Source organism: Canis lupus, chromosome 31 (assembly GCF_003254725.2).
Source record: "Canis lupus dingo isolate Sandy chromosome 31, ASM325472v2, whole genome shotgun sequence".
Lineage (NCBI taxonomy): Eukaryota > Metazoa > Chordata > Mammalia > Carnivora > Canidae > Canis > Canis lupus.
In genome coordinates, this window is record NC_064273.1 from 39,436,378 (window position 1) to 39,459,233 (window position 22,856).

The 22,856-nt window shown below is 45.5% G+C and overlaps 1 protein-coding gene across 2 annotated transcripts in view; it reads right to left on the reverse strand.

The window, feature by feature from the left end:
* Positions 1 to 22,856, reverse strand: part of LOC112669242 (minichromosome maintenance complex component 3 associated protein) — a 53,420-nt gene that overhangs the window by 14,369 nt on the left and 16,195 nt on the right. For both annotated transcript variants that reach the window (XM_025462200.3, XM_049104782.1), the window contains exons 11-21: positions 21,323 to 21,483; positions 20,250 to 20,491; positions 19,705 to 19,934; positions 18,700 to 18,800; positions 14,300 to 14,431; positions 13,816 to 13,929; positions 6,738 to 6,890; positions 5,386 to 5,583; positions 4,731 to 4,799; positions 4,516 to 4,650; positions 493 to 646 (exon numbers count right to left, since the gene is read on the reverse strand). In XM_025462200.3, the coding sequence (XP_025317985.3) occupies positions 493 to 646; positions 4,516 to 4,650; positions 4,731 to 4,799; positions 5,386 to 5,583; positions 6,738 to 6,890; positions 13,816 to 13,929; positions 14,300 to 14,431; positions 18,700 to 18,800; positions 19,705 to 19,934; positions 20,250 to 20,491; positions 21,323 to 21,483 (1,689 nt within the window). The remainder of the gene's footprint in view (positions 1 to 492; positions 647 to 4,515; positions 4,651 to 4,730; positions 4,800 to 5,385; positions 5,584 to 6,737; positions 6,891 to 13,815; positions 13,930 to 14,299; positions 14,432 to 18,699; positions 18,801 to 19,704; positions 19,935 to 20,249; positions 20,492 to 21,322; positions 21,484 to 22,856) is intronic.

The following is a 22,856-nucleotide window of genomic DNA, read 5'->3' on the forward strand; positions in this document are numbered from 1 at the left end:
ATTACTTTGATTAAAAGACAAAAGAATTGGGATGCCTGGGCGCCTCAGTGGTTGAGTGTCTGCCTTTGGCCCAGGGCGTGACCCTGGGGTCCCGGGATCAAGTCCTGCACTGGGCTCCCTGCAGGGAGCCTGCTTCTCCCTCTGCCTGTGTCTCCGCCTCTCTCTCTCTCTGTCTCTCATGAATAATAAAATCTTTAAAAGAAAAAAAAAAAGACTTAAGAATAAAGTCAAGAGGAACAACAAACTCACTGTCCAGTTGGTGAACCAAACCATGACCGTCACCTCTGAATAGTGACAGCATAGATACCTATCATCTTTATGCTTCCTCTATATTTCCTTGTATTTCTGTACTTTCACACATACATTACTTTTACATTTAGGAAATAAATAGTTATCAAAACAGAAAAACAGGCACTTATAGGATTCTAATAATGTCTGGCAGTGAGCAAAATAAGAAAATCACAGAAGCAAACACACGTGATTCTTACCCACCTTTATGCAGACGTTGACAGCAACAGTCTGATCCCCTATGCTGCTGAGCGCATGAAATAGAGCGAGTGTCTGAATCCCCCCAGGCTCACTGCCTGTGTCATCCATGGAGCCGTCACCTCCCATGAACTTGACTTGTAACCAGTTTGCTAAAATTCTGTGAATAAAAGAAAATAACAATTAAAAAAAGATTTTTTTAAAAAGGTTTTATTTATTTATTTAAACATGATGGGGATCTCTGGGTGGCTCAGCGGTTTAGCGCCTGCCTTTGGCCCGGGGCGCGATCCTGGAGTCACGGGATCGAGTCCCATGTCGGGCTCCCGGCATGAAGCCTGCTTCTCCCTCCTCCTGTGTCTCTGCCTCTCTCTCTCTATGTCTATCACAAATAAATTAATTAATTAATTAATTTAAAAAAAAAAAAACATGAGAGACACAGAGAGAAGCAGAGACACAGGAAGAGAAGCAGGCTCCATGCAGGGAGCCTGATGTGGGACTCGATCCCAGGTCTCCAGGATCACACCCTAGGCCAAAGGCGGCACTAAACCGCTGAGCCACCCAGGGATCCCAAGATTTTAATTCTAAATGTAACCTATAAAGATTTTTAGGAAAACTTAGGCAGGGAACTACCATACAGATGTGGGTTGACAGATATCAACTGTGATGGACTTCCCTAAACCCCATGTTAATCAAGGATCAACTACATACACACTCTACAGAATCAAATTTCATGCCGGAGCTCTTGAAGATTATTGGGATGTACATTTCTTAGAGAATAAACTTATTTAGCAAATCAGAACACAGCTGTTTTGTTCTAAGAAATGAATCATGATTTAAATACTTTTAAAATACTGCAACTCTCCTCTTTGCTCAGATGTCTTACAAACTGGATGACCTTTTCTTTAGCTTGCATGTGTTTCAATAGTAACTGCTAAAGAAGGAATGTATTCAGAGAACTTAGTACCCTTGAACACTGCTAACAGGAATGGAAAATGGGTGCAGCTACTGTGGAAAACAGTCGGGCAATTCTTCAAGGACTTTTAAACATAAAGTTACCTCACAACCTAGCAATTCCACTCCTAGGTATGTAACAAACAGAACTGCAAACATCTGTCCACACAAACACATACACATGAATGCTCAGAGCAGCATTATTCATCATAACCAGAGAGCGGAAACAACCCAGATGCCCATCAACTGACGAAAGATAAATAAACTGTGCTATATTCATACAATGGAATATTATTCAGCCACAAATAAAGAATGAAGGGCTGATACTGCTACAAGATGAAACCCAGAAAACAGGATGGCTGAGTGAAAGGTGCCAGTCATAGGTCTACACATAGTAGGACTCCGTTCATATAGGAAAACACATAGAAGATAGAGACAGTAGTGGTTTCTGGGAACTAATGACAGGGAGGAATGATGAGTAACTGCTGATGGATACGGGATTTCTTTGTAGGTAAAACATGTTCCAGAATTAGTGCTGATAGTTGTACCACTCTGTGAATATGAAAAAACAGTGAAACCAACTTTAGATGGGTGAAATGTATCATGTAAATTACATTGTCAATAAAGTTGTTAAAAAAGAAAAGTAACATGTTCTGCTTTAAAGTGTTTTCTGGACTACAAAGCTGTGATCATCAAGACAGTGTGGTACTGACATAAAAAGAGACACACAGGGATCCCTGGGTGGCGCAGCGGTTTAGTGCCTGCCTTTGGCCCAGGGCGCGATCCTGGAGACCCAGGATCGAGTCCCACATCGGGCTCCCGGTGCATGGAGCCTGCTTCTCCCTCTGCCTGTGTCTCTTCCTCTCTCTCTCTCTCTGTGTGACTATCATAAATAAATAAAAATCAATTAAAAAAAAAAAAGAGATACACAGATCAATGGAACAGAATAGAGAATCCAGGAATGGGCCCTCAACTCTACGGTCAACTCATCTTCGACAAAGCAGAAAAGACTCTCCACTGGAAAAAGGACAGTCTCTTCAATAAATGGTGCTGGGGAAATTGGGCAGCCACATGCATGAGAATGAAACTGGACCAATCTCTTACACCAGACACAAAGATAAACTCAAAATGGATGAAAGATCTAAATGTGAGACAGGATTCCATCAAAATCCTAGGGGAGAACACAGGCAACACCCTTTTTGAACTTGGCCACAGTAACTTCTTCCAAGATACATCCATGAAGGCAAGGGAAACAAAAGCAAAAATGAACTATTGGGACTTAAGATAAAAAAGCTTCTGCACAGCAAAGGAAGCAGTCCACAAAACTAAAAACTTACAGAACGGGAGAAGATATGTGCAAATCACATATCAGATAAAGGGCTCGTATCCAGGATCTATAAAGAACTTATCAAACAACACCCAGGAAATGAACAATCCAGTCAAGAAATGGGCAGAAGGGGATCCCTGGGTGGCGCAGCGGTTTGGCGCCTGCCTTTGGCCCAGGGCGCGATCCTGGAGACCCGGGATCGAATCCCACGTCGGGCTTCCGGTGCATGGAGCCTGCTTCTCCCTCTGCCTATGTCTCTGCCTCTCTCTCTCTCTCACTGTGTGCCTATCATAAATAAATAAAAAATTAAAAAAAAAAAAAAAAAAAAGAAATGGGCAGAAGATGTGAGCAAACATATCTCCAGAGGAGACCCACACGGGACCCCAGACACGCGGAAAGATGCTCCACGTCCCTCGGCATCAGGGAGACACACACCAAATCCACGTAGGACCCCCATCCCGTCAGGACGGCCACCGTCAGGAGGCAACAGGTGTGGGGAGGATGTGGAGAAAGGGGAGCCTCTCTGCTGCTGTGGGAACGCAGGCGGGGGGGCGGGGGGAGCCACCGTGGGGACCTCGAGGAGTTGGACGGGCAGGGGGCCTCGAGGAGTCGGACACGGAGCTGCCCTCCGACCGGCAATTGCACTGCTGGGTACTGACCCCGCAGCCCAGAGGCGGTGAGCTGCAGGGGCACCTGCACCCCGCGTTCCCAGGGGCCGTCTCCAAGGGGGCCGCGCTGCGGGAGGAGCCTCGATGTCCACGGACACATGCTGGAGGAAGACGTGGTCCCTGCGCACCCTGGGTGTCACTCGGCCATCAGAGGGGGGAGATCTCGCCATTTACACGGACATGGGGGGAGCCGGAGGGCGTGATGCCGAGGGAGGCGAGTCAGCCAGGGAGAGACATTATCACACGGCCTCCCTCATACGGGGACTAGAGGAAATAGTGAAAGGGATTATAAGGGAAAGGAGGGGAAGTGAGTGGGAAAAATTAGAGGGAGACAAAATGAAAGACTCCTAACTCTGGGAAGCAAACAAAGGGTTGCAGAAGGTGGGGGGATGGGGTAGCTGGCTGACAGGCACTGAGGAGGGCACTTGATGGGGTGAGCACTGGTTATCATACTGTATGTTGGCAAACTAAATTTAAAGAAATTTTTAAGGGACGCCTGGGTGGCTCAGCGGTTGAGCATCTGCCTTCAGCCAAGGGCGTGATGCTGGAGTCCTGGATCAAGTCCCACATCAGGCTCCCTGCATGGAGCTTGCTCCTCCCTCTGCCTGTCTCTGCCTCTCTCTCTGTGTCTCTCATGAATAAATAAATAAAATCTAAAAAAAAATAAATTAATTAAATTTTTTAAAAAAGTGATTTCTGGAAGCAGTTTGATTATAGAAAATAATGCCATGTCAATTTCTTGAATTTCTTTTTTAAAAAATGCCAGTTTTTCTTAAAAAAAAAAAAAAGGGAAGGGGACTACAGCAAACACACTATAAATGGTCTTCCCCAAGAATCTGAATGAAGTGGGCTCTAATCAATACACCTCAGCATAGCTTTAGATGAGCATCAACTCTTAAATGCTTTTGCACATAAACTATTATCCCGTTTACAGAATAAAAATTTTAAAAATCTAAAGTGTCAACTTCAAGCCACAAACAGAACAGGCCACAAGTCCCTGACGCCTGATGCTTTCAGAAGTCACTCTGCCTCCAGACGTCACTTTCTCAACCTCACAGCCCAAAGAGGGAACCCTTTCCTGACCTGCCAGGGCTCCCTGGGCCCTGCTCTTCTCCATCAGGCAACACCAGCACCAGCTTCCAAAATACACGCTCCCGCCTCCCAGGGAGATGCTTGGCCACGAGGGACGGCAGGTCCAGGGGCACCCATGCCGCGTCACTGGAAGGGACAGAGCACAGGGGGTGAGCCAGGGCACAAGCCCCAGGCAGGAGAAGCACGCACACCGGGGCACAGCAGACCTCAGCAGTTGCTTGTAGAAGTGCTGAACCTTCATCTGGTGTGCTGTCTGACTTCTGAGCCACCGTAACCTATGAAGAAAGGACACAGTGCGTGAGGCCAGCTCAGTGCCCGAGCAAGGAACCTGATAAATTCCTGCTGTTCTGAGTGGAAAATAACTGGTTAGTGGAGTCTCCTGATGGAGATGCTTAGGAGACTAAGAGAACTTTTTCTGATAAAGAAACTGATTAGTCAGCAGACTCATTCATTAAACAAATATCAAGCACTTATCTATCATGTGTGAGCCATGGGAGATGAGCAGTACACAGACAAAATTCCGCCCTCTACAACACTTCCACAGGGACAGAACCTCTACCAACGGATATGGACAGCGTAAATCCACAAAGACCAGAAAACAAACAGGTGATTCTAAGTAAGATTCCAGTACCAGGCCCTGAGTGTGTGAAGTAGAAAAGGCACACGAAATCAAGGCATGTAGAACGTGTCACACGTCGGAACTGGAGGGGAAGACAAACTTCCAGAACAAAATCCTGCATCTGTCTTCACTTTCTCTGATTCTACCCATCTTCCCTCCAAATGCACACATTATTCCACGCTCCCCATAAAGCCGGGTGGGGCACGGGCACATCGGGCAGCCATGGCAGGCTGAGTGCTGACCTGGTGCAGGAGATGCCCACTCTCCCTGCATGGCCCAAGTCCAGAAGGCCCTTGGCCAGGTTCTCCTCAGCAATGGGACACTCCGCACTGGGCACCAAGGTCCTCAGCCGGTCGTTGATATCCACACAGCAGGGGGCCGCTGGGAAGGCCCGCATCTGGCGCCTAAGTTTCTTCCGGGCCGCCACGGCTTCTCTCCACCTGGAAGATACACCAATATGTCACCCCTGCGTATACTGAAGTTTACTGATAGAGACAAATGCAAAAATGCAGTCCAGCGCTAAAACACAGGGCAGCACACTTCCTGGGAATATGTGTAAGTCTTTTTCAGCAACAGTCCTCAAACTGAAAAATGAATCAGAATTAAAATTAATACTCAGGCACAGGAAAGGCATGGTAACAGTTGAGTGGTGGTGAACAACAAAACCAGGGAAGCACCAAAGCTGAACAACCTTTGGACACCAATTTGGCAATATGGATACAAACCTAAGATACATACACACTCTGACCCAGCAAATACCACTGATAGGAATTATCTCCAGGTACGTGTGTACCCGTGTGGAATGTTTGTAAAAAGACAGTCACTGCAGCACTCTGTCACAGCTAAAAAGAAAAGCCACGTGAAAGTCTCCCCCCTGAGAACTAGGCAGGTCATGTATGGTGCCACTGACACCTGGAAGAGTCCAGTATGCTGTGGTGGTTTGGCCTCCACCTGACCTCAAATGCAGTAAAGGCTAGCACAGAGCAGAGACGTGCTAAGTTTATGTTCATTATTTTCCTCCTTTTCTATAAGGTTATATTACTATATATAAACCTAAAACTACTTAATTTTTTATTTATATTTATTTTTAATTTTTAAAAATATTTTATTTATTTATTCATGAGAGACGCAGAGAGAGGCAGAGACATGGGCAGAAAGAGAAGCAGGCTCTCTGCAGGGACCCCAGGGTCATGCCCTGAGCCAAAGGCAGACGCTCAATTGCTGAACCACCCAGGCGTCCCTACTTAGTTTGAATATGCAGTCTGTATGTTGTATACATTTCCCTGAGAATTGCTCTTTTCACTAATTATATTTTGGAAATTCATGCAGCTAGAATTTGTTTGGCTCATTCATGGCTACCTCCCTGTGAGTAAACAACAGAAAACAACCTATAAATATTTGTCGTAATACAGAACAGCTCCCAATCTGATTCCATATTCATCCCCTTAGCATCGACTCTTTAGGAAGGAACAGGTTTCGTGTGTTTGTGTGTCTGTGTGTGTGTGTGTAACTGACTATTTCTGAAAGTATCACCTTTATCAAAGGCTCTCCCCACGTGCATTCATTTCTTCTGTAAGGAGGATACATGACTCACCGCTGGAGATATTTGCAGAAGCACTGAAGTTCCTGGAGGGTCTCCTTTGCAGTCTGGAAAATTTCTTCCCCAAGAAACAGGTCCACCAGGTGGGCACAGACATCCTCACAGCAACGGGCCACTCGGACCCTCTGGTCTGTCTCCACTGCACTCCTACAGAAGAGGGCAATCAGGATGAGAGACATTGCACCCCAGGCCCACACACATCGAGTGCTTGCCCTCAAAGTGGCAAGACTCTGCATCCTTAATATTTTTTTTAATTTATTTATTCATGAGAAACAGAGAGAGGCAGAGGCACAGGCAGAGGGAGAAGCAGGCTCCATGCAGGGAGCCCGATGTGGGACTCGGTCCTGGGACCCCAGGATCACGCCCTAGGCCAAAGGCGGCAGTAAACTGCTGAGCCACCCACGCTGCCCCACATCCTTACTACTGAAATGTAATTATGACTCTGCCACAAAAGAAGCTTTAAGATTTTCATTTTACTTAATGTACAGACACCTGAAAAGACAGAAGAGAAAAAAGAACAAAAGTGGTACAGTGTACTAGATTACAGGTCCAACAGAACCCTTGCAAATGGTCAATATACCTTTAACCTAATAAACAGTCAACAAATTTTAATTTTTAAATGACCAGTAAGACAACTTCCACACTTTCTCATCAGCAATATCTGATGTTTGCAATTACAAGTGTCTCAAGTACATGACAGCTGGCAGCCAAAACTGGCAGCACATGTCTTACATGGCAGTGGTCCTCAGATAAACCAGTATCTAAAAGAGATTATTATGACAAAATTCTGTCAACCAAGGGAGCACAGAAAATGTTATCAAATACATTTAGTCACAAAATCAAAGAAGCTTAAACAAGCACGACGTATTTTCAGTAGCCATCCTCTGTGGCAGGTGGACACCAGCTCTGGACCTGAGCTGAAACCCAGGTCTCCTGGGACTGCAGGAAAATATATCAGCAAGTCCCAGCTCTTATATATTTCCTAACGCTCCCTCCTGGGATTAAGAACAGACATCGATCCATCACTTAAATGGTCTCATACTTAAACAGGGAAACAGACTCGCATTTATTAAAGACAGAAACACGATTGAAACAAAACACTTCTGTCCTCCATCTGCACTGGAATCTACGCTCTGTGCTACTAAAGCTCATCTGGTCCAAGGCTACCTCAGGGGAGCTCAAACACAGACAGATTTCCCTGCATACTGAACTTCTTTCTACCCTGAGGCTTGGAGGTGAAATCAATAAAGTTCTTAAGTGACCATAAACTTAATATAGAAGACTATACACATAAGATGTTATATATGAGTCTCATGGTAACCAGACCAAAAACCTATCATACATACACAAAAAATAAAGAGAAAGGAATCCAAGCATATTATTTCAGAAAGCCATCAAACTCCATGTGAAGAGAGAAGAAAGGAACAGAGAAGAATTATAAAAAACCAGAAAGTGATGAACAGAAGGGTAATAAGCACATACCTATCAGTAATTGCGTTGAATGTAGATGCTCAAATTGAAACACATAGGGTGACTGAATGGATTAAAAAACAAGATCCATCTACGTGCTGCCTACAGGAGTCTCACTTCAGACCTAAAGACATACAGACTGACGGTGAAGAACGAGTGGAAAACACACACCATGCAAATGGAAGTGAATAAAAGCCAAGGTAGCAATACTCAGACAAGCTAGACTTTAAAACAATGACCATAGCAAGAGGCAAAAAAGTATGCTACATAACGATAAAGGGAACAATATCTACGTACCCAACATGGGAGCACCTAAATACATAAAACAAATACTAACAGACACAAAAGAGAAACTGGCATAAAACAGCAATGATAGAGAACTTTAACACCACATTCACATCAACGGATCGATTATCCAGACAGAAAATCAACAAGGAATCAGTGACTTTGAACAACACATTAGACCAGTTGGGCCTAACAGATATATATAGAATATTCCATCCAAAAACAACAGAATACAGATTCTTTAGGTGCATAAGGAACACTCTCCAGGACAGATCACTTATTAGGCCACAGAATAAGTCTCAATAAATTTAAGAAGACTGAAAGCGTATCAGTTCTTCAGTTCAGATGCTTCAGTTGGAAGCATCTCTTCCAACAACAAGAGTATGAAACAAAAAACCAATTACAAGAAAAAATATGCAAAGAACACAAATAAATGGGGGCTAACCAACAGGCTACTAAACAAAAAAAATGGGTCAACCAAGAAATCAAATAAGAAATTAAAAAAATACACGGAGACAAATAAAATGAAAATACAACAGTCCAAAATCTTTGGGATACAGCTGTCCCAAGGAGATTTATAGTGATACAGGCCTACCTCAAGAAGAAAAATCTCGAATAAACAATCTAACCTTACACCTAAAGAACCTAGGGGGAAAAAAGGACAAACAAAACCCAAAGCTTAGGGACACATGGGTGGCTCACTGGATGAGTGTCTGCCTTTGGCTCAGGTCGTGATTCCGGGGTACTGGGATCAAGTCCTGCCTCAGGCTCCCCACAGGGAACCTGCTTCTCCCCCTGCCTGTGTCTCTGCCTCTCTCTCTCTGTGTCTCTCTTGAATGAATGAATGAATGAATGAATGAATGAATAAATAAATAAATAAATAAAATCTTTAGAAAACAAAACAAAACACAAAACTTAGAGAAGGAAAGAAATAATAAAGATGAGAACAGAAATAAATGAAACACAGTAAACACAAAATAGATCAATAAAACCAATAGCTGGTTCTTCGTAAAGATAAACAAAATTGAAAAACCTTTAGCCAGACTCATCAAGAAAAAGAGGACTCAAAGAAATTATGTTAGAAATTGAGAAGGAGAGGCGCCTGGGTGGCTCAGTGGTTGAGCATCTGCCTTTGGCTCAGGTCATGATCCCCGGGTCTCTAGTCTCCACCCTGCCTTGCTCAGTGGGGAGTCTGCTTCTTCCACGGCCTCTCACCCAGCTCGTGCTCTCTATCTCAAATAAAAAATAAAATCTTTGAAAAGAAAAGAAATGGAAGAGAAAAAAACATCACAGAAATAGAAATGTTAGGGACGCCTGAGTGGCTACAGTGGTTGGGTGCCTGCCTTCGGCTCAGGTCATGATCCCAGGATCCGGGATCGAGTTCCGCATCAGGCTCCCTACAAGGAGCCTACTTTTCCCTCTCCCTGTGTCTCTGCCTCTCTCTCTCAGTCTGTGTCTCGCATGAATAAATAAATAAATAAATCTTAAAAAACAAAAAAGAAATACAAAGGATGTAAGAAAATATAAAAAATTATATGCCAACAAACTGGACAACCTAGAAGTAGATAAATTCCTAGAAACATACAATCTTCTAAAACTCAATCAGGAAAAAAATAGAAAATTTGAACAGATTACTAGTAATGAAATGGAATCAATAATCAAAAAACCCAACAAACAAAAGTTCAGGCCAGATGGCTTCACAGGTAAATTCTATCAAATACGTAAATAAGAGTTAATAACTACTTTTCTCAAACTATTCCAAAAAATAGAAGAGGGAGGAAAACAGTCTATAAATGTAGTAACATTCATTCTACAAAGCCAGCATTATCCTGATACAAAAACAGATACTACAAAAAAAGAGAAATACAGGCCAATATTCTTGATGAACATGGATGCAAAGATCCTCAACAAAATATTAGCAGACTGAATTCACCAATACATGAAAAATGATTCTCCACAATCAAGTGAGATTTATTCCAGCGATGCAACGGTGGTTCAATATTCATAAATCAATCAATAGGACACACCACATTAACAAAAGAAAGGATAAAAACCGTAAGATCATCTCAATAGATAAAATTAAAAAGCATTTGACAAAATACAACCCCACTGATGATAAAAACTACCAACAGGGCAGCCTGGGTGGCTCAGCGGTTTAGCGCCGCCTTCAGCCCAGGTCGTGATCCTGGAGACCCGGGATCGAGTCCCACGTCGGGCTCCCTGCATGGAGCCTGCTTCTCCCTCTGCCTGTGTCTCTGCCTCTCTCTCTCTCAATCCTCTCTGTGTGTTCTCATGAATAAATAAATAAAATCTTTAAAAAAAAAAAAAAACTACCAACAAAGTGCATATAGAAGGAACATATCTCAACATAATAAAGGTCACACAGTGAACATCATATTTAATGGTGAAAGACTGAGAGACCTTTTCCTCTAGGATCATTAACAAATCAAGGATGCTCAACTCTCACCCCTTTTATCCAATATAGTACTGGAAGTCCCAGCTACAGCAGTGAGACAAAAAAATAAAGGAATCCAAATTGGTAAGAAAGAAGTAAAACTGTCACTCTTTGCAGATAAAGTGATACTAACTATAGAAAACCCTAGGGGGATCCCTGAGTGCCTCAGCGGTTTGGCGCCTGCCTTTGGCCCAGGGCACAATCCTGGAGTCCCGGGAGTGAGTCCCGCGTCGGGCTCCCTGTGTGGAGTCTGCTTCTCCCTTTGCCTCTCTCTCTCTCTCTCCATCATAAATAAATAAATCTTTAAAAAAGAAAAAAAGAAAACCCTAAAGACTCCACCAAAAAACTACGAGAACTGATAAATGAATTCAATAAAGTTACAAGACACAAAATTCATACATGGAAATTTGCTGCATTTCTATACACTAATAACGAAGTAGCAGAAAGAGAAACTGAATTTAATCAAGTAAGTATAAGACCTATACTCTGAAAACTATACAACACTGATTAAAGAAACTGAAAATGATACAAACAAATGGAAAGGTATTTCATGCTCATGGGTTGAAAGAATTAATATCGTTAAAATGTCTATACTATAAAGGAATGTACAGATTCGATACAATCCCTATCAAAACACCAACAGCACTTTTCACAGATAAAAACAAATAATCCTAAAATCTGTATGGAACCACAAAGACCTTGAATAGTCAAAGCAATCTTGAGAAAGAATAACAAAATTGAAAGTATCACAATCCCAAATTTCATAATATACTACAAAACTACAGTAATCAAAATATATGGTACTGGCACAAAAAGAGACACAGGGATTAATGGAATAGGATAGAGGGCCCATTCCTATACGGTCAATTGTCTATAAACAAAGGAGGTAGGAGTATACAGCGGAAAAAGATAGTTTTCAACAAATGCTGTAGGGAAAACTAGACAGCTACATGCATGGGAAAGAAACTAGACCACTTTCTCACACCACACACACAAAGAAACTCAAAATGGATTAAAGACCTCAATGTGAGACCTAAAACCTTAACACCCCTAAATGAAAACACAGGCAGTAACTCTCGGACATCATCCTTCACAACCTATTTATGAATAAATCTCCTCAGGCCAAGCAAACAAAAGCAAAAACAAGCTACTAAGATTATACCAAAATAAAAAGCTTTTGTACAGTAAAGGAAACCATCAGCAAAACAAAAAGGCAACCCACTGAATGGGAGAAGATATCCACAAATGATCTATCCAATACAAGATTAATATCCAAAATATATTAAGAACTTACATAACATAAAAAAAAAATCCAATTAAAAACAGGCAGAGGACCTGAATAGGCATTTCTCGAAAGAGGACATATATACGGCCAACAGACACATGAAAAGATGCTCAACATCACACTAGTTGTCAAGGAAATGTGAATCAAAACCATAAATGAGATACCACCTCATACCAGTCAGGTGGCTAGAATCAAAAAGACAAGAAATAATGATGTTGACCAGGATGTGGAGAAAAGAGAACCCTTGTGTACTGCTGGTGGCAACGTAAATTAGTACAACCGTTGTGGAAAACAGTATAGAGGCTTCTGAAAAAACTAAAACTTAAAATACCTTATGATCCGGTAATTCTACTACTGCGTACTTATTAACCCGATGAAACTGAAAACGCTAATTTGAAAAGACATCTGCACCCATATGTTTATAACAGCATTACTTACAATCATCAAGGTGTGGAAGCAACCTAAGTATCCAGAGACACATAAATAAAGATACGGGTGTGGGTGGGTGTGGGCGTGGGTGTGTGTGTAGGCGTGCAAAAATACTACTCAGCCATCAAACAAGAATGAGATCTTGCCACTTGCAACCCCATGGATAGATGTAGAGAATAATGTGCTAAGTGCACTAAGTCAGAGAAAGACAAATACCTTATTTCACTTTTATGTGGAACCTAAAACACAGAACAAAGGAACAAACAAAAACAGACTCTTAAATACAGAGAGCTGGTGGTTGCCAGAGGCAGGTAGGTGGGGGCATGAGTGAAATAGATGGAGATTAATTAAGAAGTACAAACTTCCAATCACAAAATAAATATGTCACAGAGACGAAAAGAACAACACAGGGAATACAGTGAATAATAAATACTGGGGCAGACCGGGTGGCTCAGTGGTTTGGCGCCGCCTTCATTCAGCCCAGGGCATGATCCTGGAGACCTGGGATCGAGTACCACACCAGGCTCCCTGCGTGGAGCCTGCTTTCCCTCTGCCTGTGTCTCTGCCCCCCCCTCCTCTCTCATGAATAAATAAATAAAATATTTTAAATAATAATAATAAGTACTGTAATAATGTTGTATGGTGACAGGTGGTGACTACACTTACCTTGGTGAACAATGACTCTATATATAGGACTTTCAAATCAATATGCTGTACACCTGAACCTAATATAACACTGAAAGTGAATTAGACTTCAATTTAAAAACTAAGTTAATAAAGTTCTTAAATGAAAGAATTCAGAGAAATCTTTTAACGTATGAAGCAAGAAAGGACCTTCTACTTGAGAAAAACTGACAGTGGCTAACTCGGCACGCAGAGGACTACCATGAATCGTCCTGCTGACGGACACCTCCCAGAGCCAGCGCAGGGCCGGTGGCGGCGCTGGGCACAGAAGCAAGGCCCTCTCTGGATGCAACACGGCTCCAACACAGGGACGCCATCTTACGGTTGGCCGCTCCAAGACATGCTCCTTGTCAGCGTGCAACACAGCTGGCGTGAACCACGGCGGCCTGGCCACAGCACCTCCACAACCCTAACCGTCCCAGCACCCCACACCCTCAGCTCCAGGACACCGGCACTCGACTTACTTCAACTCTTGCGAGCAGGTCTCTCTCACACATTCTGTCACCACCAGCTCTGTGAGCTCTGTAGCCAGGCCCTGGCTCAGCTCACTTAACACCAGTTCTCGCTCTTGTTTCAACCTACGGGTAAAAGCACAAGGGTCACGTTGAAGGCCCGGCAGACTCCTGACTTCGCAAGTGGGGATGTGAGTGGGGCTGCCTCAGCCGGCAAGCCCACTCCTCTGACCCCACCAGACAGCCACACGGCCACACACCCCAGCTTCCCCGCCACCACCTTCCCCGCAACGCCAGCCGGGAGGGAAGGCTGCTATGTACAAGGTGGCTGTGACCTCAGGACGCCCACCCACCCCCTGGGCTGTGCGCACGGGGCGTAGGGGAACCAAGGCTGAGGCCAGTGCAGTGGACAACGGTAGGAGCATCCAGGCCAGGGTGGGTTCTGTCCTGTGTCCATACTTTCCGACGCTGTCTCACACGCACAAGGCACACTCACCTCTCCTCTTCAGCCTGCCGCCTCTCCTCCTCCTTTCGCTCCCTTTCCTTAGAGACTTCTTCAGCTGCAATGTGCCTCAAAATACCTGTGGTTGCAGCTGTTAATAGCTCCTCCATAGCAGCATTGGAAACGCTAGGCAGAGAAAAGTGGGCATCATTCTAAATAGATAAATACAAGCCAAGCAAGCTGCATAACTACATTTCTAATATCAGCATGGAAAAAAATACATATTTGGTCTTTAGCATAAAAATTAAACTCATGGTTAAAAACATACAATCTATTACAGCTGACTCATGTAGAAATCTGAATACACCTATAACTTGTGAGGAAATTGACTCAGTATTCAAAAACCTCTCCTGATAAGGAAAAATGCAGAACCAGATGGCTCCACCGATAAATTATATTGAAAACTTATGGAAGAACACCAACCCTTCTCAAACTCTTCTAAAAATCTGAAGAGAAGAAACATTTTCTACACTTCTGTGAGACTAGCATTGCCCTGATTGGATACCAAAACCAGACAAAGACACTATTAGAAAACTACAGATCAATATCCCTTAAGAATATTGGTATAGGGGATCCCTGGGTGGCGCAGCGGTTTGGCGCCTGCCTTTGGCCCAGGGCACGATCCTGGAGACCCGGGATCGAATCCCACATCAGGCTCCCGGTGCATGGAGCCTGCTTCTCCCTCTGCCTGTGCCTCTGCCTCTCTCTCTCTCTCTCTCTCTGTGACTATCATAAATAAATAAAAAAATTAAAAAAAAAAAAAAAAAGAATATTGGTATAAAAATCCTCAACAAAATACTAACAAACCAAAGTTCAGCAATATATTTAAAGGATTATATAAAATTACCAAGTGGGATCTAGTCCTGGAATGAAAGGATAGTTCAACAAATGAAAACCAATGTAATACAAACATATTAATAAACTGAAGGGGAAAAAACTCACATGATCATCCCAAGTAATGCAGAAAGAGCATATAACAAAATTCAGCCCCATTTCATGATAAAAATTTTCAAAAAGAAAGTAGAAACAGAATTTCCTCAACATGATAAATCCTGCACATGAATATAAATGAATACGTGATACACCCACAGCTAACACCGTAGTCAGATGTGAAGCGCTGAAAGCTTTTCCTTTAAGATCAAGAACAAGACAAGGATGCCCTATTTGCTGCTTCTATTCAATACCATATTGGACATTACAGAAAAGTAAAAAACATCCAAAGTACAAAAGAAAAAAAAAAACTATTATCTATTCACTAAGGACATGACCTTATATACAGAAAATCCTAGGAAGTCCACTCAAAACCTATTAGAACTGAGGGGCAGTCGGGAGGCTCAGCAGTTGAGCATCTGCCTTTACCCCAGGGCATGATCCTGGAGTCCCAGGATCGAGTCCCATGGAGCCTGCTTCTCTGCCTCTCTCTCTGTCAGTCATAAATAAATAAAAAATCTTAAAAAACAAACAAACCTCAATTTACTACATAAGTACAGTAATCAAAACAATGTGGAACTGGCATACAAATAGACAATATGGACCAAAAGAGTAGAACAGAGAATCCAAAAAAGAAACCCTCACAGGGATCCCTGGGTGGCTCATCGGTTTAGCACCTGCCTTCGGCCCAGGATGTGATCCTGGAGACCCAGGATCAAGTCCCACATCAGGCTCCCTGCATGGAGCCTGCTTCTCCCTCTGCCTGTGTCTCTGCCTCCATCTCTCTCTCTCTGTGTCTCTGTCTCTGTCATGAATAAATAAATAAATAAATCTTTAAAAGAAAGAAAGAAAGAAAGAAAGAAAGAAAGAAAGAAAGAAAGAAAGAAAGAAAGAAAAAAAGAAAGAAGCCCTCACATATGGCCAGTTGATTTCCAACAAGGGTGCCACGACCATTCAAAGAGGAAAAGACAGTCATTTCAAAATACAGAGAATATATACAAAAGAATGCTGTTGCATCTGTATCTTATACCGTATATGAAAATGAAACCAACGTACATCAAAGACCTAAACTTAAAGACTTAAAACTATAAAATTCTTAGAAGGAAACATGGGAAAATATTCATATTGTTGGATTTAGCAATTTCTTGAATATGAAATTGAAAAGCACAGGCAACAAAAGAAAAATTCAATAAAATGAACTGCATAAAATTTAAAACTTTCGTGCATCTTAGAACACGATCAAGAGAGTGAAAAGGCAATCTAAACCAAAAGGCACTCCCAAGCAGAATAGGAAAAAATGTTTGCAAATCATGTATCTAAAAAGGGACTAACATTCAGAAAATAAAAGAACTCCTACAAACTCAACAACAAAAAAACAATTCAAAAATGGGCAAAGGACTTGAATATAGATTTCTCCAAAGAAGATACACAAAAGGCAAGCACATGAAAATACGCTTAACGTCGTTACTCATCAGGGAGATGCAAACTACGAGATACCACTTTGCACCCACGATGATGATTACTACAAAAGTTTTTTAAATGATACTGTGTGCTGGCAACAATGCGGAGAAAATGGAACCCTTGTGTGCTGATGGAGGGAATACAAAATGGTGTAGCCACTGTGGAAAAGAGTTTGGTAGTTTTTCAAAAAATATAAAAAAGAGGCAGCCCCAGTGGCTCAGCAGTTTAGCACCACCTTCAGCCCAGGGCGTGACCCCGGGGTCCTGGGATGGAGTCCCGTATTGGGCTCCCTGCATGGAGCCTGCTTCTCCCTTGGCCTGTGTCTCTGCCTCTCTCTCTGTCTCTCATGAATAAATAAAATCATATATATATATATACATATATACACACACACACATAAAAGATCATATAATCCAGTAATTCCACTTCTAGGCACATGCCCACAAGAACTGAAAGCAGAGACTCAAATAGTTATTGGTAAACCAGTGTTCCTAACAGCATTATTCGCAGTAGTCAAAAGGTGAAAAAAAAAAACAGTGTCCATCAACAGACAAATTAGCAAAATGTGGTACATATACATGTATCTGTGTGTTGATACACGTGATCCTTAAACAGCACGCTTTGAACCGCACGGGTCCCCTGACACCAACACCACGGTAAGTGTACTTTCTTTCCTTTACGATTTTATTAACATTTTCTTCTCTCTAGCTTACTTTACTGATATATACAACAAACACGATACGTGTTAATCAACTACTAACTGTTATCAGTAAGGCTTCCAGTCAATAGTAGGTTATAAGCAGTTGAGATTTTGGGGAGTCAAAAGTTAAACTCAGATTTTCGACTGCACAGGGCGTCAACACCCCAAGAGTCAACTGTATACTTCAAGGGAGTGTTATTCAGCCATAAAAAGGAAGAAAATGCTGATTTGTGCTACTATAGATGAACTTAAAGACGTTTTGTATCTAAAACAAGCCAGACACAAAAGGACAAATACTCTTACGATGTCTCTTATGTGAGGCGTGTAAAAGAGACAAAGTCATAAAGTCATAAAACAGAATAGAGGTTAACAGGAGCCGCGGAGAGAGGAGAATGGGATATTACTGCTGAATGGCTACAGTTTGTTTGGGATGAAAAATTTTGGAAATAGTGATGAGGGATACACAACATGGTTAACACACTTAAATGCCACTGAATTGTGTGCTTAAAAATGATTAAGGTGGTTAACTTTGTTATGCACATTTTATCACAATAAAACAAAGCCAATGAAATCCTATTTGTTTTTAGTTCAAACTAAAGGTAGGAGTCCAGTATAAGAAAATGAATCAAGCCTATCAATAACCTTAATCCTTTTGAGGCATCTGCACTTTTGGTGAAAGAATACCTTTTAATCATTGCGTGAATTCATGTGTAATAGGATTTTACAACATGTCTGAAATTCTTAAGATAATCTGATTTACTAAATCAATTAGCTTTACCTAACTTTATAGAAGTCACTTAAGTCTTAAATTTTGAAGTTTTGACTGTTAAATTTATGAAGACTAGATATCTAAGATATTAGAAACATATGAGATTTATAAATATAACTTAAAATCTCTAAAGAAATTTCATCATGGCATAAAACACAATTGATGTCGAATGTTTAAAAGGATTTAATCTGTTAAATTTCTAAAGTAAAATTTAATCCAAGATCACATAAAAGTGTTTCTAATATTCAATAGAGAATAAAGAAATTTTTACTTCACTAGATTGTAAAGGCATATTTAAAGTTTAAGGAAAAATAGGTCTTACTTTAGAACTCTAACAAACCCAACCTTGCTCAAAAGGCGCACACCCGCAGAAACTCCTGCCAGCGACCGACGAGGTCATGAGCGCCAGCACAGCTAAGGCTGCACCAAGGGCAGGTGGCGTCCTGCCCAAGACCGAGCAGCTCCACGGGGAGAAACGGAGGGACGGGGGCCCGGCGGGCGGGCAGCTTCAGAGAGGAGGGGCACGGCACTCACCCCAGGGCTGTCATGGCGAAGGCCGCCCCGGCGGCACCAACCTCCTCACAGTCCCTCTGCAGGACCTCCTGGATGAGCTCATCCACCACCTGAGCCAGGTCCTGAGGAGAGGTCAGAGGGGTCAGGCGTGGCAGGGAGGCTCGGCCTCAGTCCACCCGGCCTTACAGCCCGAGGGCCCCGAGCCCTGCACAGGACCCGAGGTGGCCTAGGGCAGCCCCCGCCCTGGGGCAAACGTCGCTCGCAAGCCGTCTGAGGGCCCCGACAGTCCTCACGTGGGAATCAGCCATGCTGCTTCTGGAAGGCTTTCCTGCTGATGAACAGAGAAGCCTCCCAGGGGCCAAGGCGAGCCTGCTGCCTGCCCACCGCCCGCCCAGCGCACCCGCCACATCGCATCAAACACGCTCGTTTCTCCAGCCGTTCTTCACGTCCCCTCAGCACCTGCCCGAGCAGCAGGGTGGCGGGCACAATCCTACCACCTATGTGGTCGACAGGCTCTGCTCAACCCCAACAGCACTGGGTGCTGCAGGCCCCAGGCGTCCCGAGTCAACACGTCCCCAACTGCATGTGAGCAGACACGTCGGGGGCACGAGACGGCGTAGGCACAGAAGCCCTGAACTGATGTCCTGCCGACTGTGATAAAGCCGGGTGCGCGGCACGGAGCCTGGGGGTTCGGCCCAGCTCTGCCACCTGCAGCTGCACGACGGCGGGCAGGTCCTCTCCTTGGGCCCCTCCTGGGACAGCAGGCAACAGCCTACTCCACAGGCCGGGGGTGCTCCAGAGACCACAGGGCTGCAGAGCCCCCAGCGCCAGGAGCACTCCCTGCAGCCCCCACCCCAGGTCCATAAAAACCCTCCCACGCCTTCTCCAAAGCCTGAGCCGAAGCCCTTTCCCACAGACGCAGACAGCAAGCTGGGGGCAGGGCGCAGCCTGGCCGGGGGCCCCAGGCACCCTTCAGAACGATGGAGGCGCCCTGGCTGGTGACCCGTGCACGAAGGGCTCCCTTACCGCATCAGAGTAAACAGGTACAGGCCTTGGAGGAAGCAACTCGGGCTGCACCGGGGGCTGCGTGGGGGGCTGCCCGGGGGCCTGGAAGAGGCTAGGCGCTGCGCTCGGGGCCGGTGCCGGGAGGTGAGGCAGAGAAGCTGGTATGGGCGCGGGCACAGCAAGAGGCTGCTGGAGGAGAGCGGGCGGCAGGACATCTGCCTCTGCACCACAAGCCTCTCCTTTCCCCCCACCTGGAAGGGGACAGGCAAGGACGGGCACTCAGGACAAGCCCCCGGCACCCACAGCCAGCCTAAGAACTGGCCACCCTCCCAAGCAAGGGCACAGGGGACAGCGTGTGCTTCATCCACGGGAACCAAGCATTGTGACCTCAGGGAGCCACTCAGGAGGCTTATCCAAGGCCAGGAAGAAATACCTGAGAGGGAGAAATACCTGAGCCCCGAGTCAATACCCAGCCACCCCACCTTCAAATAAGACGGATGCTCCCGCCGGCAGGGAGGCCTCCTGCAGGGGCAACGCTAGCTCCCCACGCAGCTGCAACTCCTCACCTCCGGCGTCCACGCTGGGTCTCGGGATGCCCACAGACAGCTCCGCAGCCAGGCTCTCCCCAATGTACTTGTTCTGGGAATTGAAGCTGCACACGGGAGTATGACGAGGGACAGGGGGCAGTGGTCCTCCGTTCACGATTTCCCCAACCGACACGCTCAGCTTCCTGGTGATGAACACTGACTTCCTGGCTTTGGATAAGCCCTCTGGTTCCAGGAACGAGGACCGGTTCAGCTCAACACAGCTACGTAGACCACAGGGAACCCAGAGAAGCGTTACGTTGGTGAGAAGCCAACCTGCACCTTGTCGGCGCCCAGCAGCCGTGCTAGAAGCCCCGTCCCCACACGGGGGTGAGGGCACCCCACAACCACACGTAAATGAAGAGGGAGGCAGTACGGGCCAACCTGGCGACCCAGCCCGCAGTCCCCACCTCGGCCAGCCTGGACGTCTGCCTGTGACACGGGAGCCTCCCGGCCTGCTTGCACACGGGCACAGGTGGACCACACCCCCACCGGCTCCGTCTCATCCCAGAGCCGCGTGTTTCTGTTAAGGACAGGCCTGCAGGAAGCAGACGGGAAGGCGCTGCCAACGAGGGAAGGGCTGGAGAGACAGCAGCTTGGAACAAGACACGGTGCATGGTAGGGGCCATTTTCTGGGAAGAGGTCCACGAGTGGCATCAGGTTCAAAACACTGACTGTGAGCAGCAGAGAGGCCCGTGGCCTAGCGGGCCCCTGGTGGGCCGTGGGAGTCACTGGTCAGCAGAAGTCATCCATGAGAAAGAATAAGGAAGACCCTAACCTCTGCCTTTAGTTCCTTCAGTAACCTGGGAAAAGCAGGATTTTAGAATTGCAAAGAAACAGGTCTGAATGCCAATCCGCTAACGAGCCGTGTGTCACCTGGGGATGCTCCCCAGCCATTCCGAGCCTCGCTGTGTGCACCTGCGTCCCAGGGGGCAGCACGTGGAATGGGCCCTCTCTGGAGTCTGGCATGGAGCTGGCACTTCCCAGCCCTTTATCTCAATTAAAAGAGAAAAAAAAACCCCAAAGAGAGATCCCACACCCCCCCCCACTCTTACCCGTCAGAGACGGTGAGACCATAGTAGTTCAGGAAGTCTGTGGCCTCTTCACAGTCTCTGAAGAGCAGCATGCGCACCACGCCATCCAGGGGAAAGACGGTGGAGCGCTGCGTGCTTACGGTGTACGCGATGTTGAGCGCTCGGAGAGCGTCTTTGCGGATCTGAAGGGGAAGCCAAACCACAGCAGCGTTAACGGCCAGTCATCCCGTGACCACAAAATGCCACGAGGGGGTCGGTGACCTGCTGTCGCACGGTCCCTCTGGAAAGCAATCTGGTGTGAAGGGGCCCAGGCTTAGCGATCAAGGCACCGGCTCGGCGGGAGATACATAGGAACGTGCGTGAAGCAGGCGGTCTGGACACAGCAACGCGAGGCCACGAAGGCTTCATTCTAAAGAAAGCCTCGAGGGCAAACCGTGCGCCGGCAGGCATGCAGGTCAGCTGTGCACCTGCGTGTAATTCTAACGTGTGTACCGAGTATTTACTCCTCACCTGGTGGTGTTAGTGCTGAGCACACAGCAATGAACAAAGCAGACTCCTTGCCCACAACTGGCGTGTTAAGGAGAAACCAACAGTGAGCAACAGGAACCCGTGAAATACGCAGCACACTGAATGGTGACAGTGCAACACAGGAAGGCAGAGGAGGAGGCTGGGTGGGCAGGGTGGGCCTGCTGAGGACGGGGCAGCCAAGCCACGACCTGAAGATGAGCACCACAGTGCTCCATGATGGGAGAGAACAGCAGCGAGCAAAGCAAGTGCAAAGGCCCTGGGGCAGGAGTGTTCTGGGGCTGGATGGACAGGAAGCAGCACAACAGGTGGACTGAGCAAGAACGGAGCCTGTCGGATCACATCAAACGCTCTTCCTCTAAAGAAAAAGCCATGAGATGTCTTTTTTGTTTCAAGTTATTAAAACAGATACAAACGGTCAACAGTCTAATAACATTAAATAATTTTGAAAATAATTTTTCTTTTTTTTTTTTTTTTATTTATGATAGTCACACAGAGAGAGAAAGAGAGAGGCAGAGACACAGGCAGAGGGAGAAGCAGGCTCCATGCACCGGGAGCCCGACATGGGACTCGATCCCGGGTCTCCAGGATCGCGCCCTGGGCCAAAGGCAGGCGTCAAACCGCTGCGCCACCCAGGGATCCCTAATTTTGAAAATATTAACTATCAGTTTTACTTGTTGAATGTACAGTGTTCTCCAAACAGATGTTGTTAAAAATCTTTCCATTTGTTCCAGAATTTCAGTGCTGTTGGCAACTGTCAGGACAACAAACAAGCCTACAGGGGACCCTGTCTGGGTGACGACCGTGAACTCAGTCCCTGTTTACCAGAGGACTTGATGTGTGACCAAAGAGTCACAGAACCAGGTCCTAAGACCCCTCCTACCCCAGCAGCCTCCTGCCCACCCAGCTGGGGGCAGCACGGTGTGTGCACGGTCAGGGGGCCAGGGTTGAAGACCTGACGTGGGGAATTCTGAGACCAGACATTCATACTCTGCGTGAAGCGCCAGGAAAGATGTGGGTCTTCCCTGGG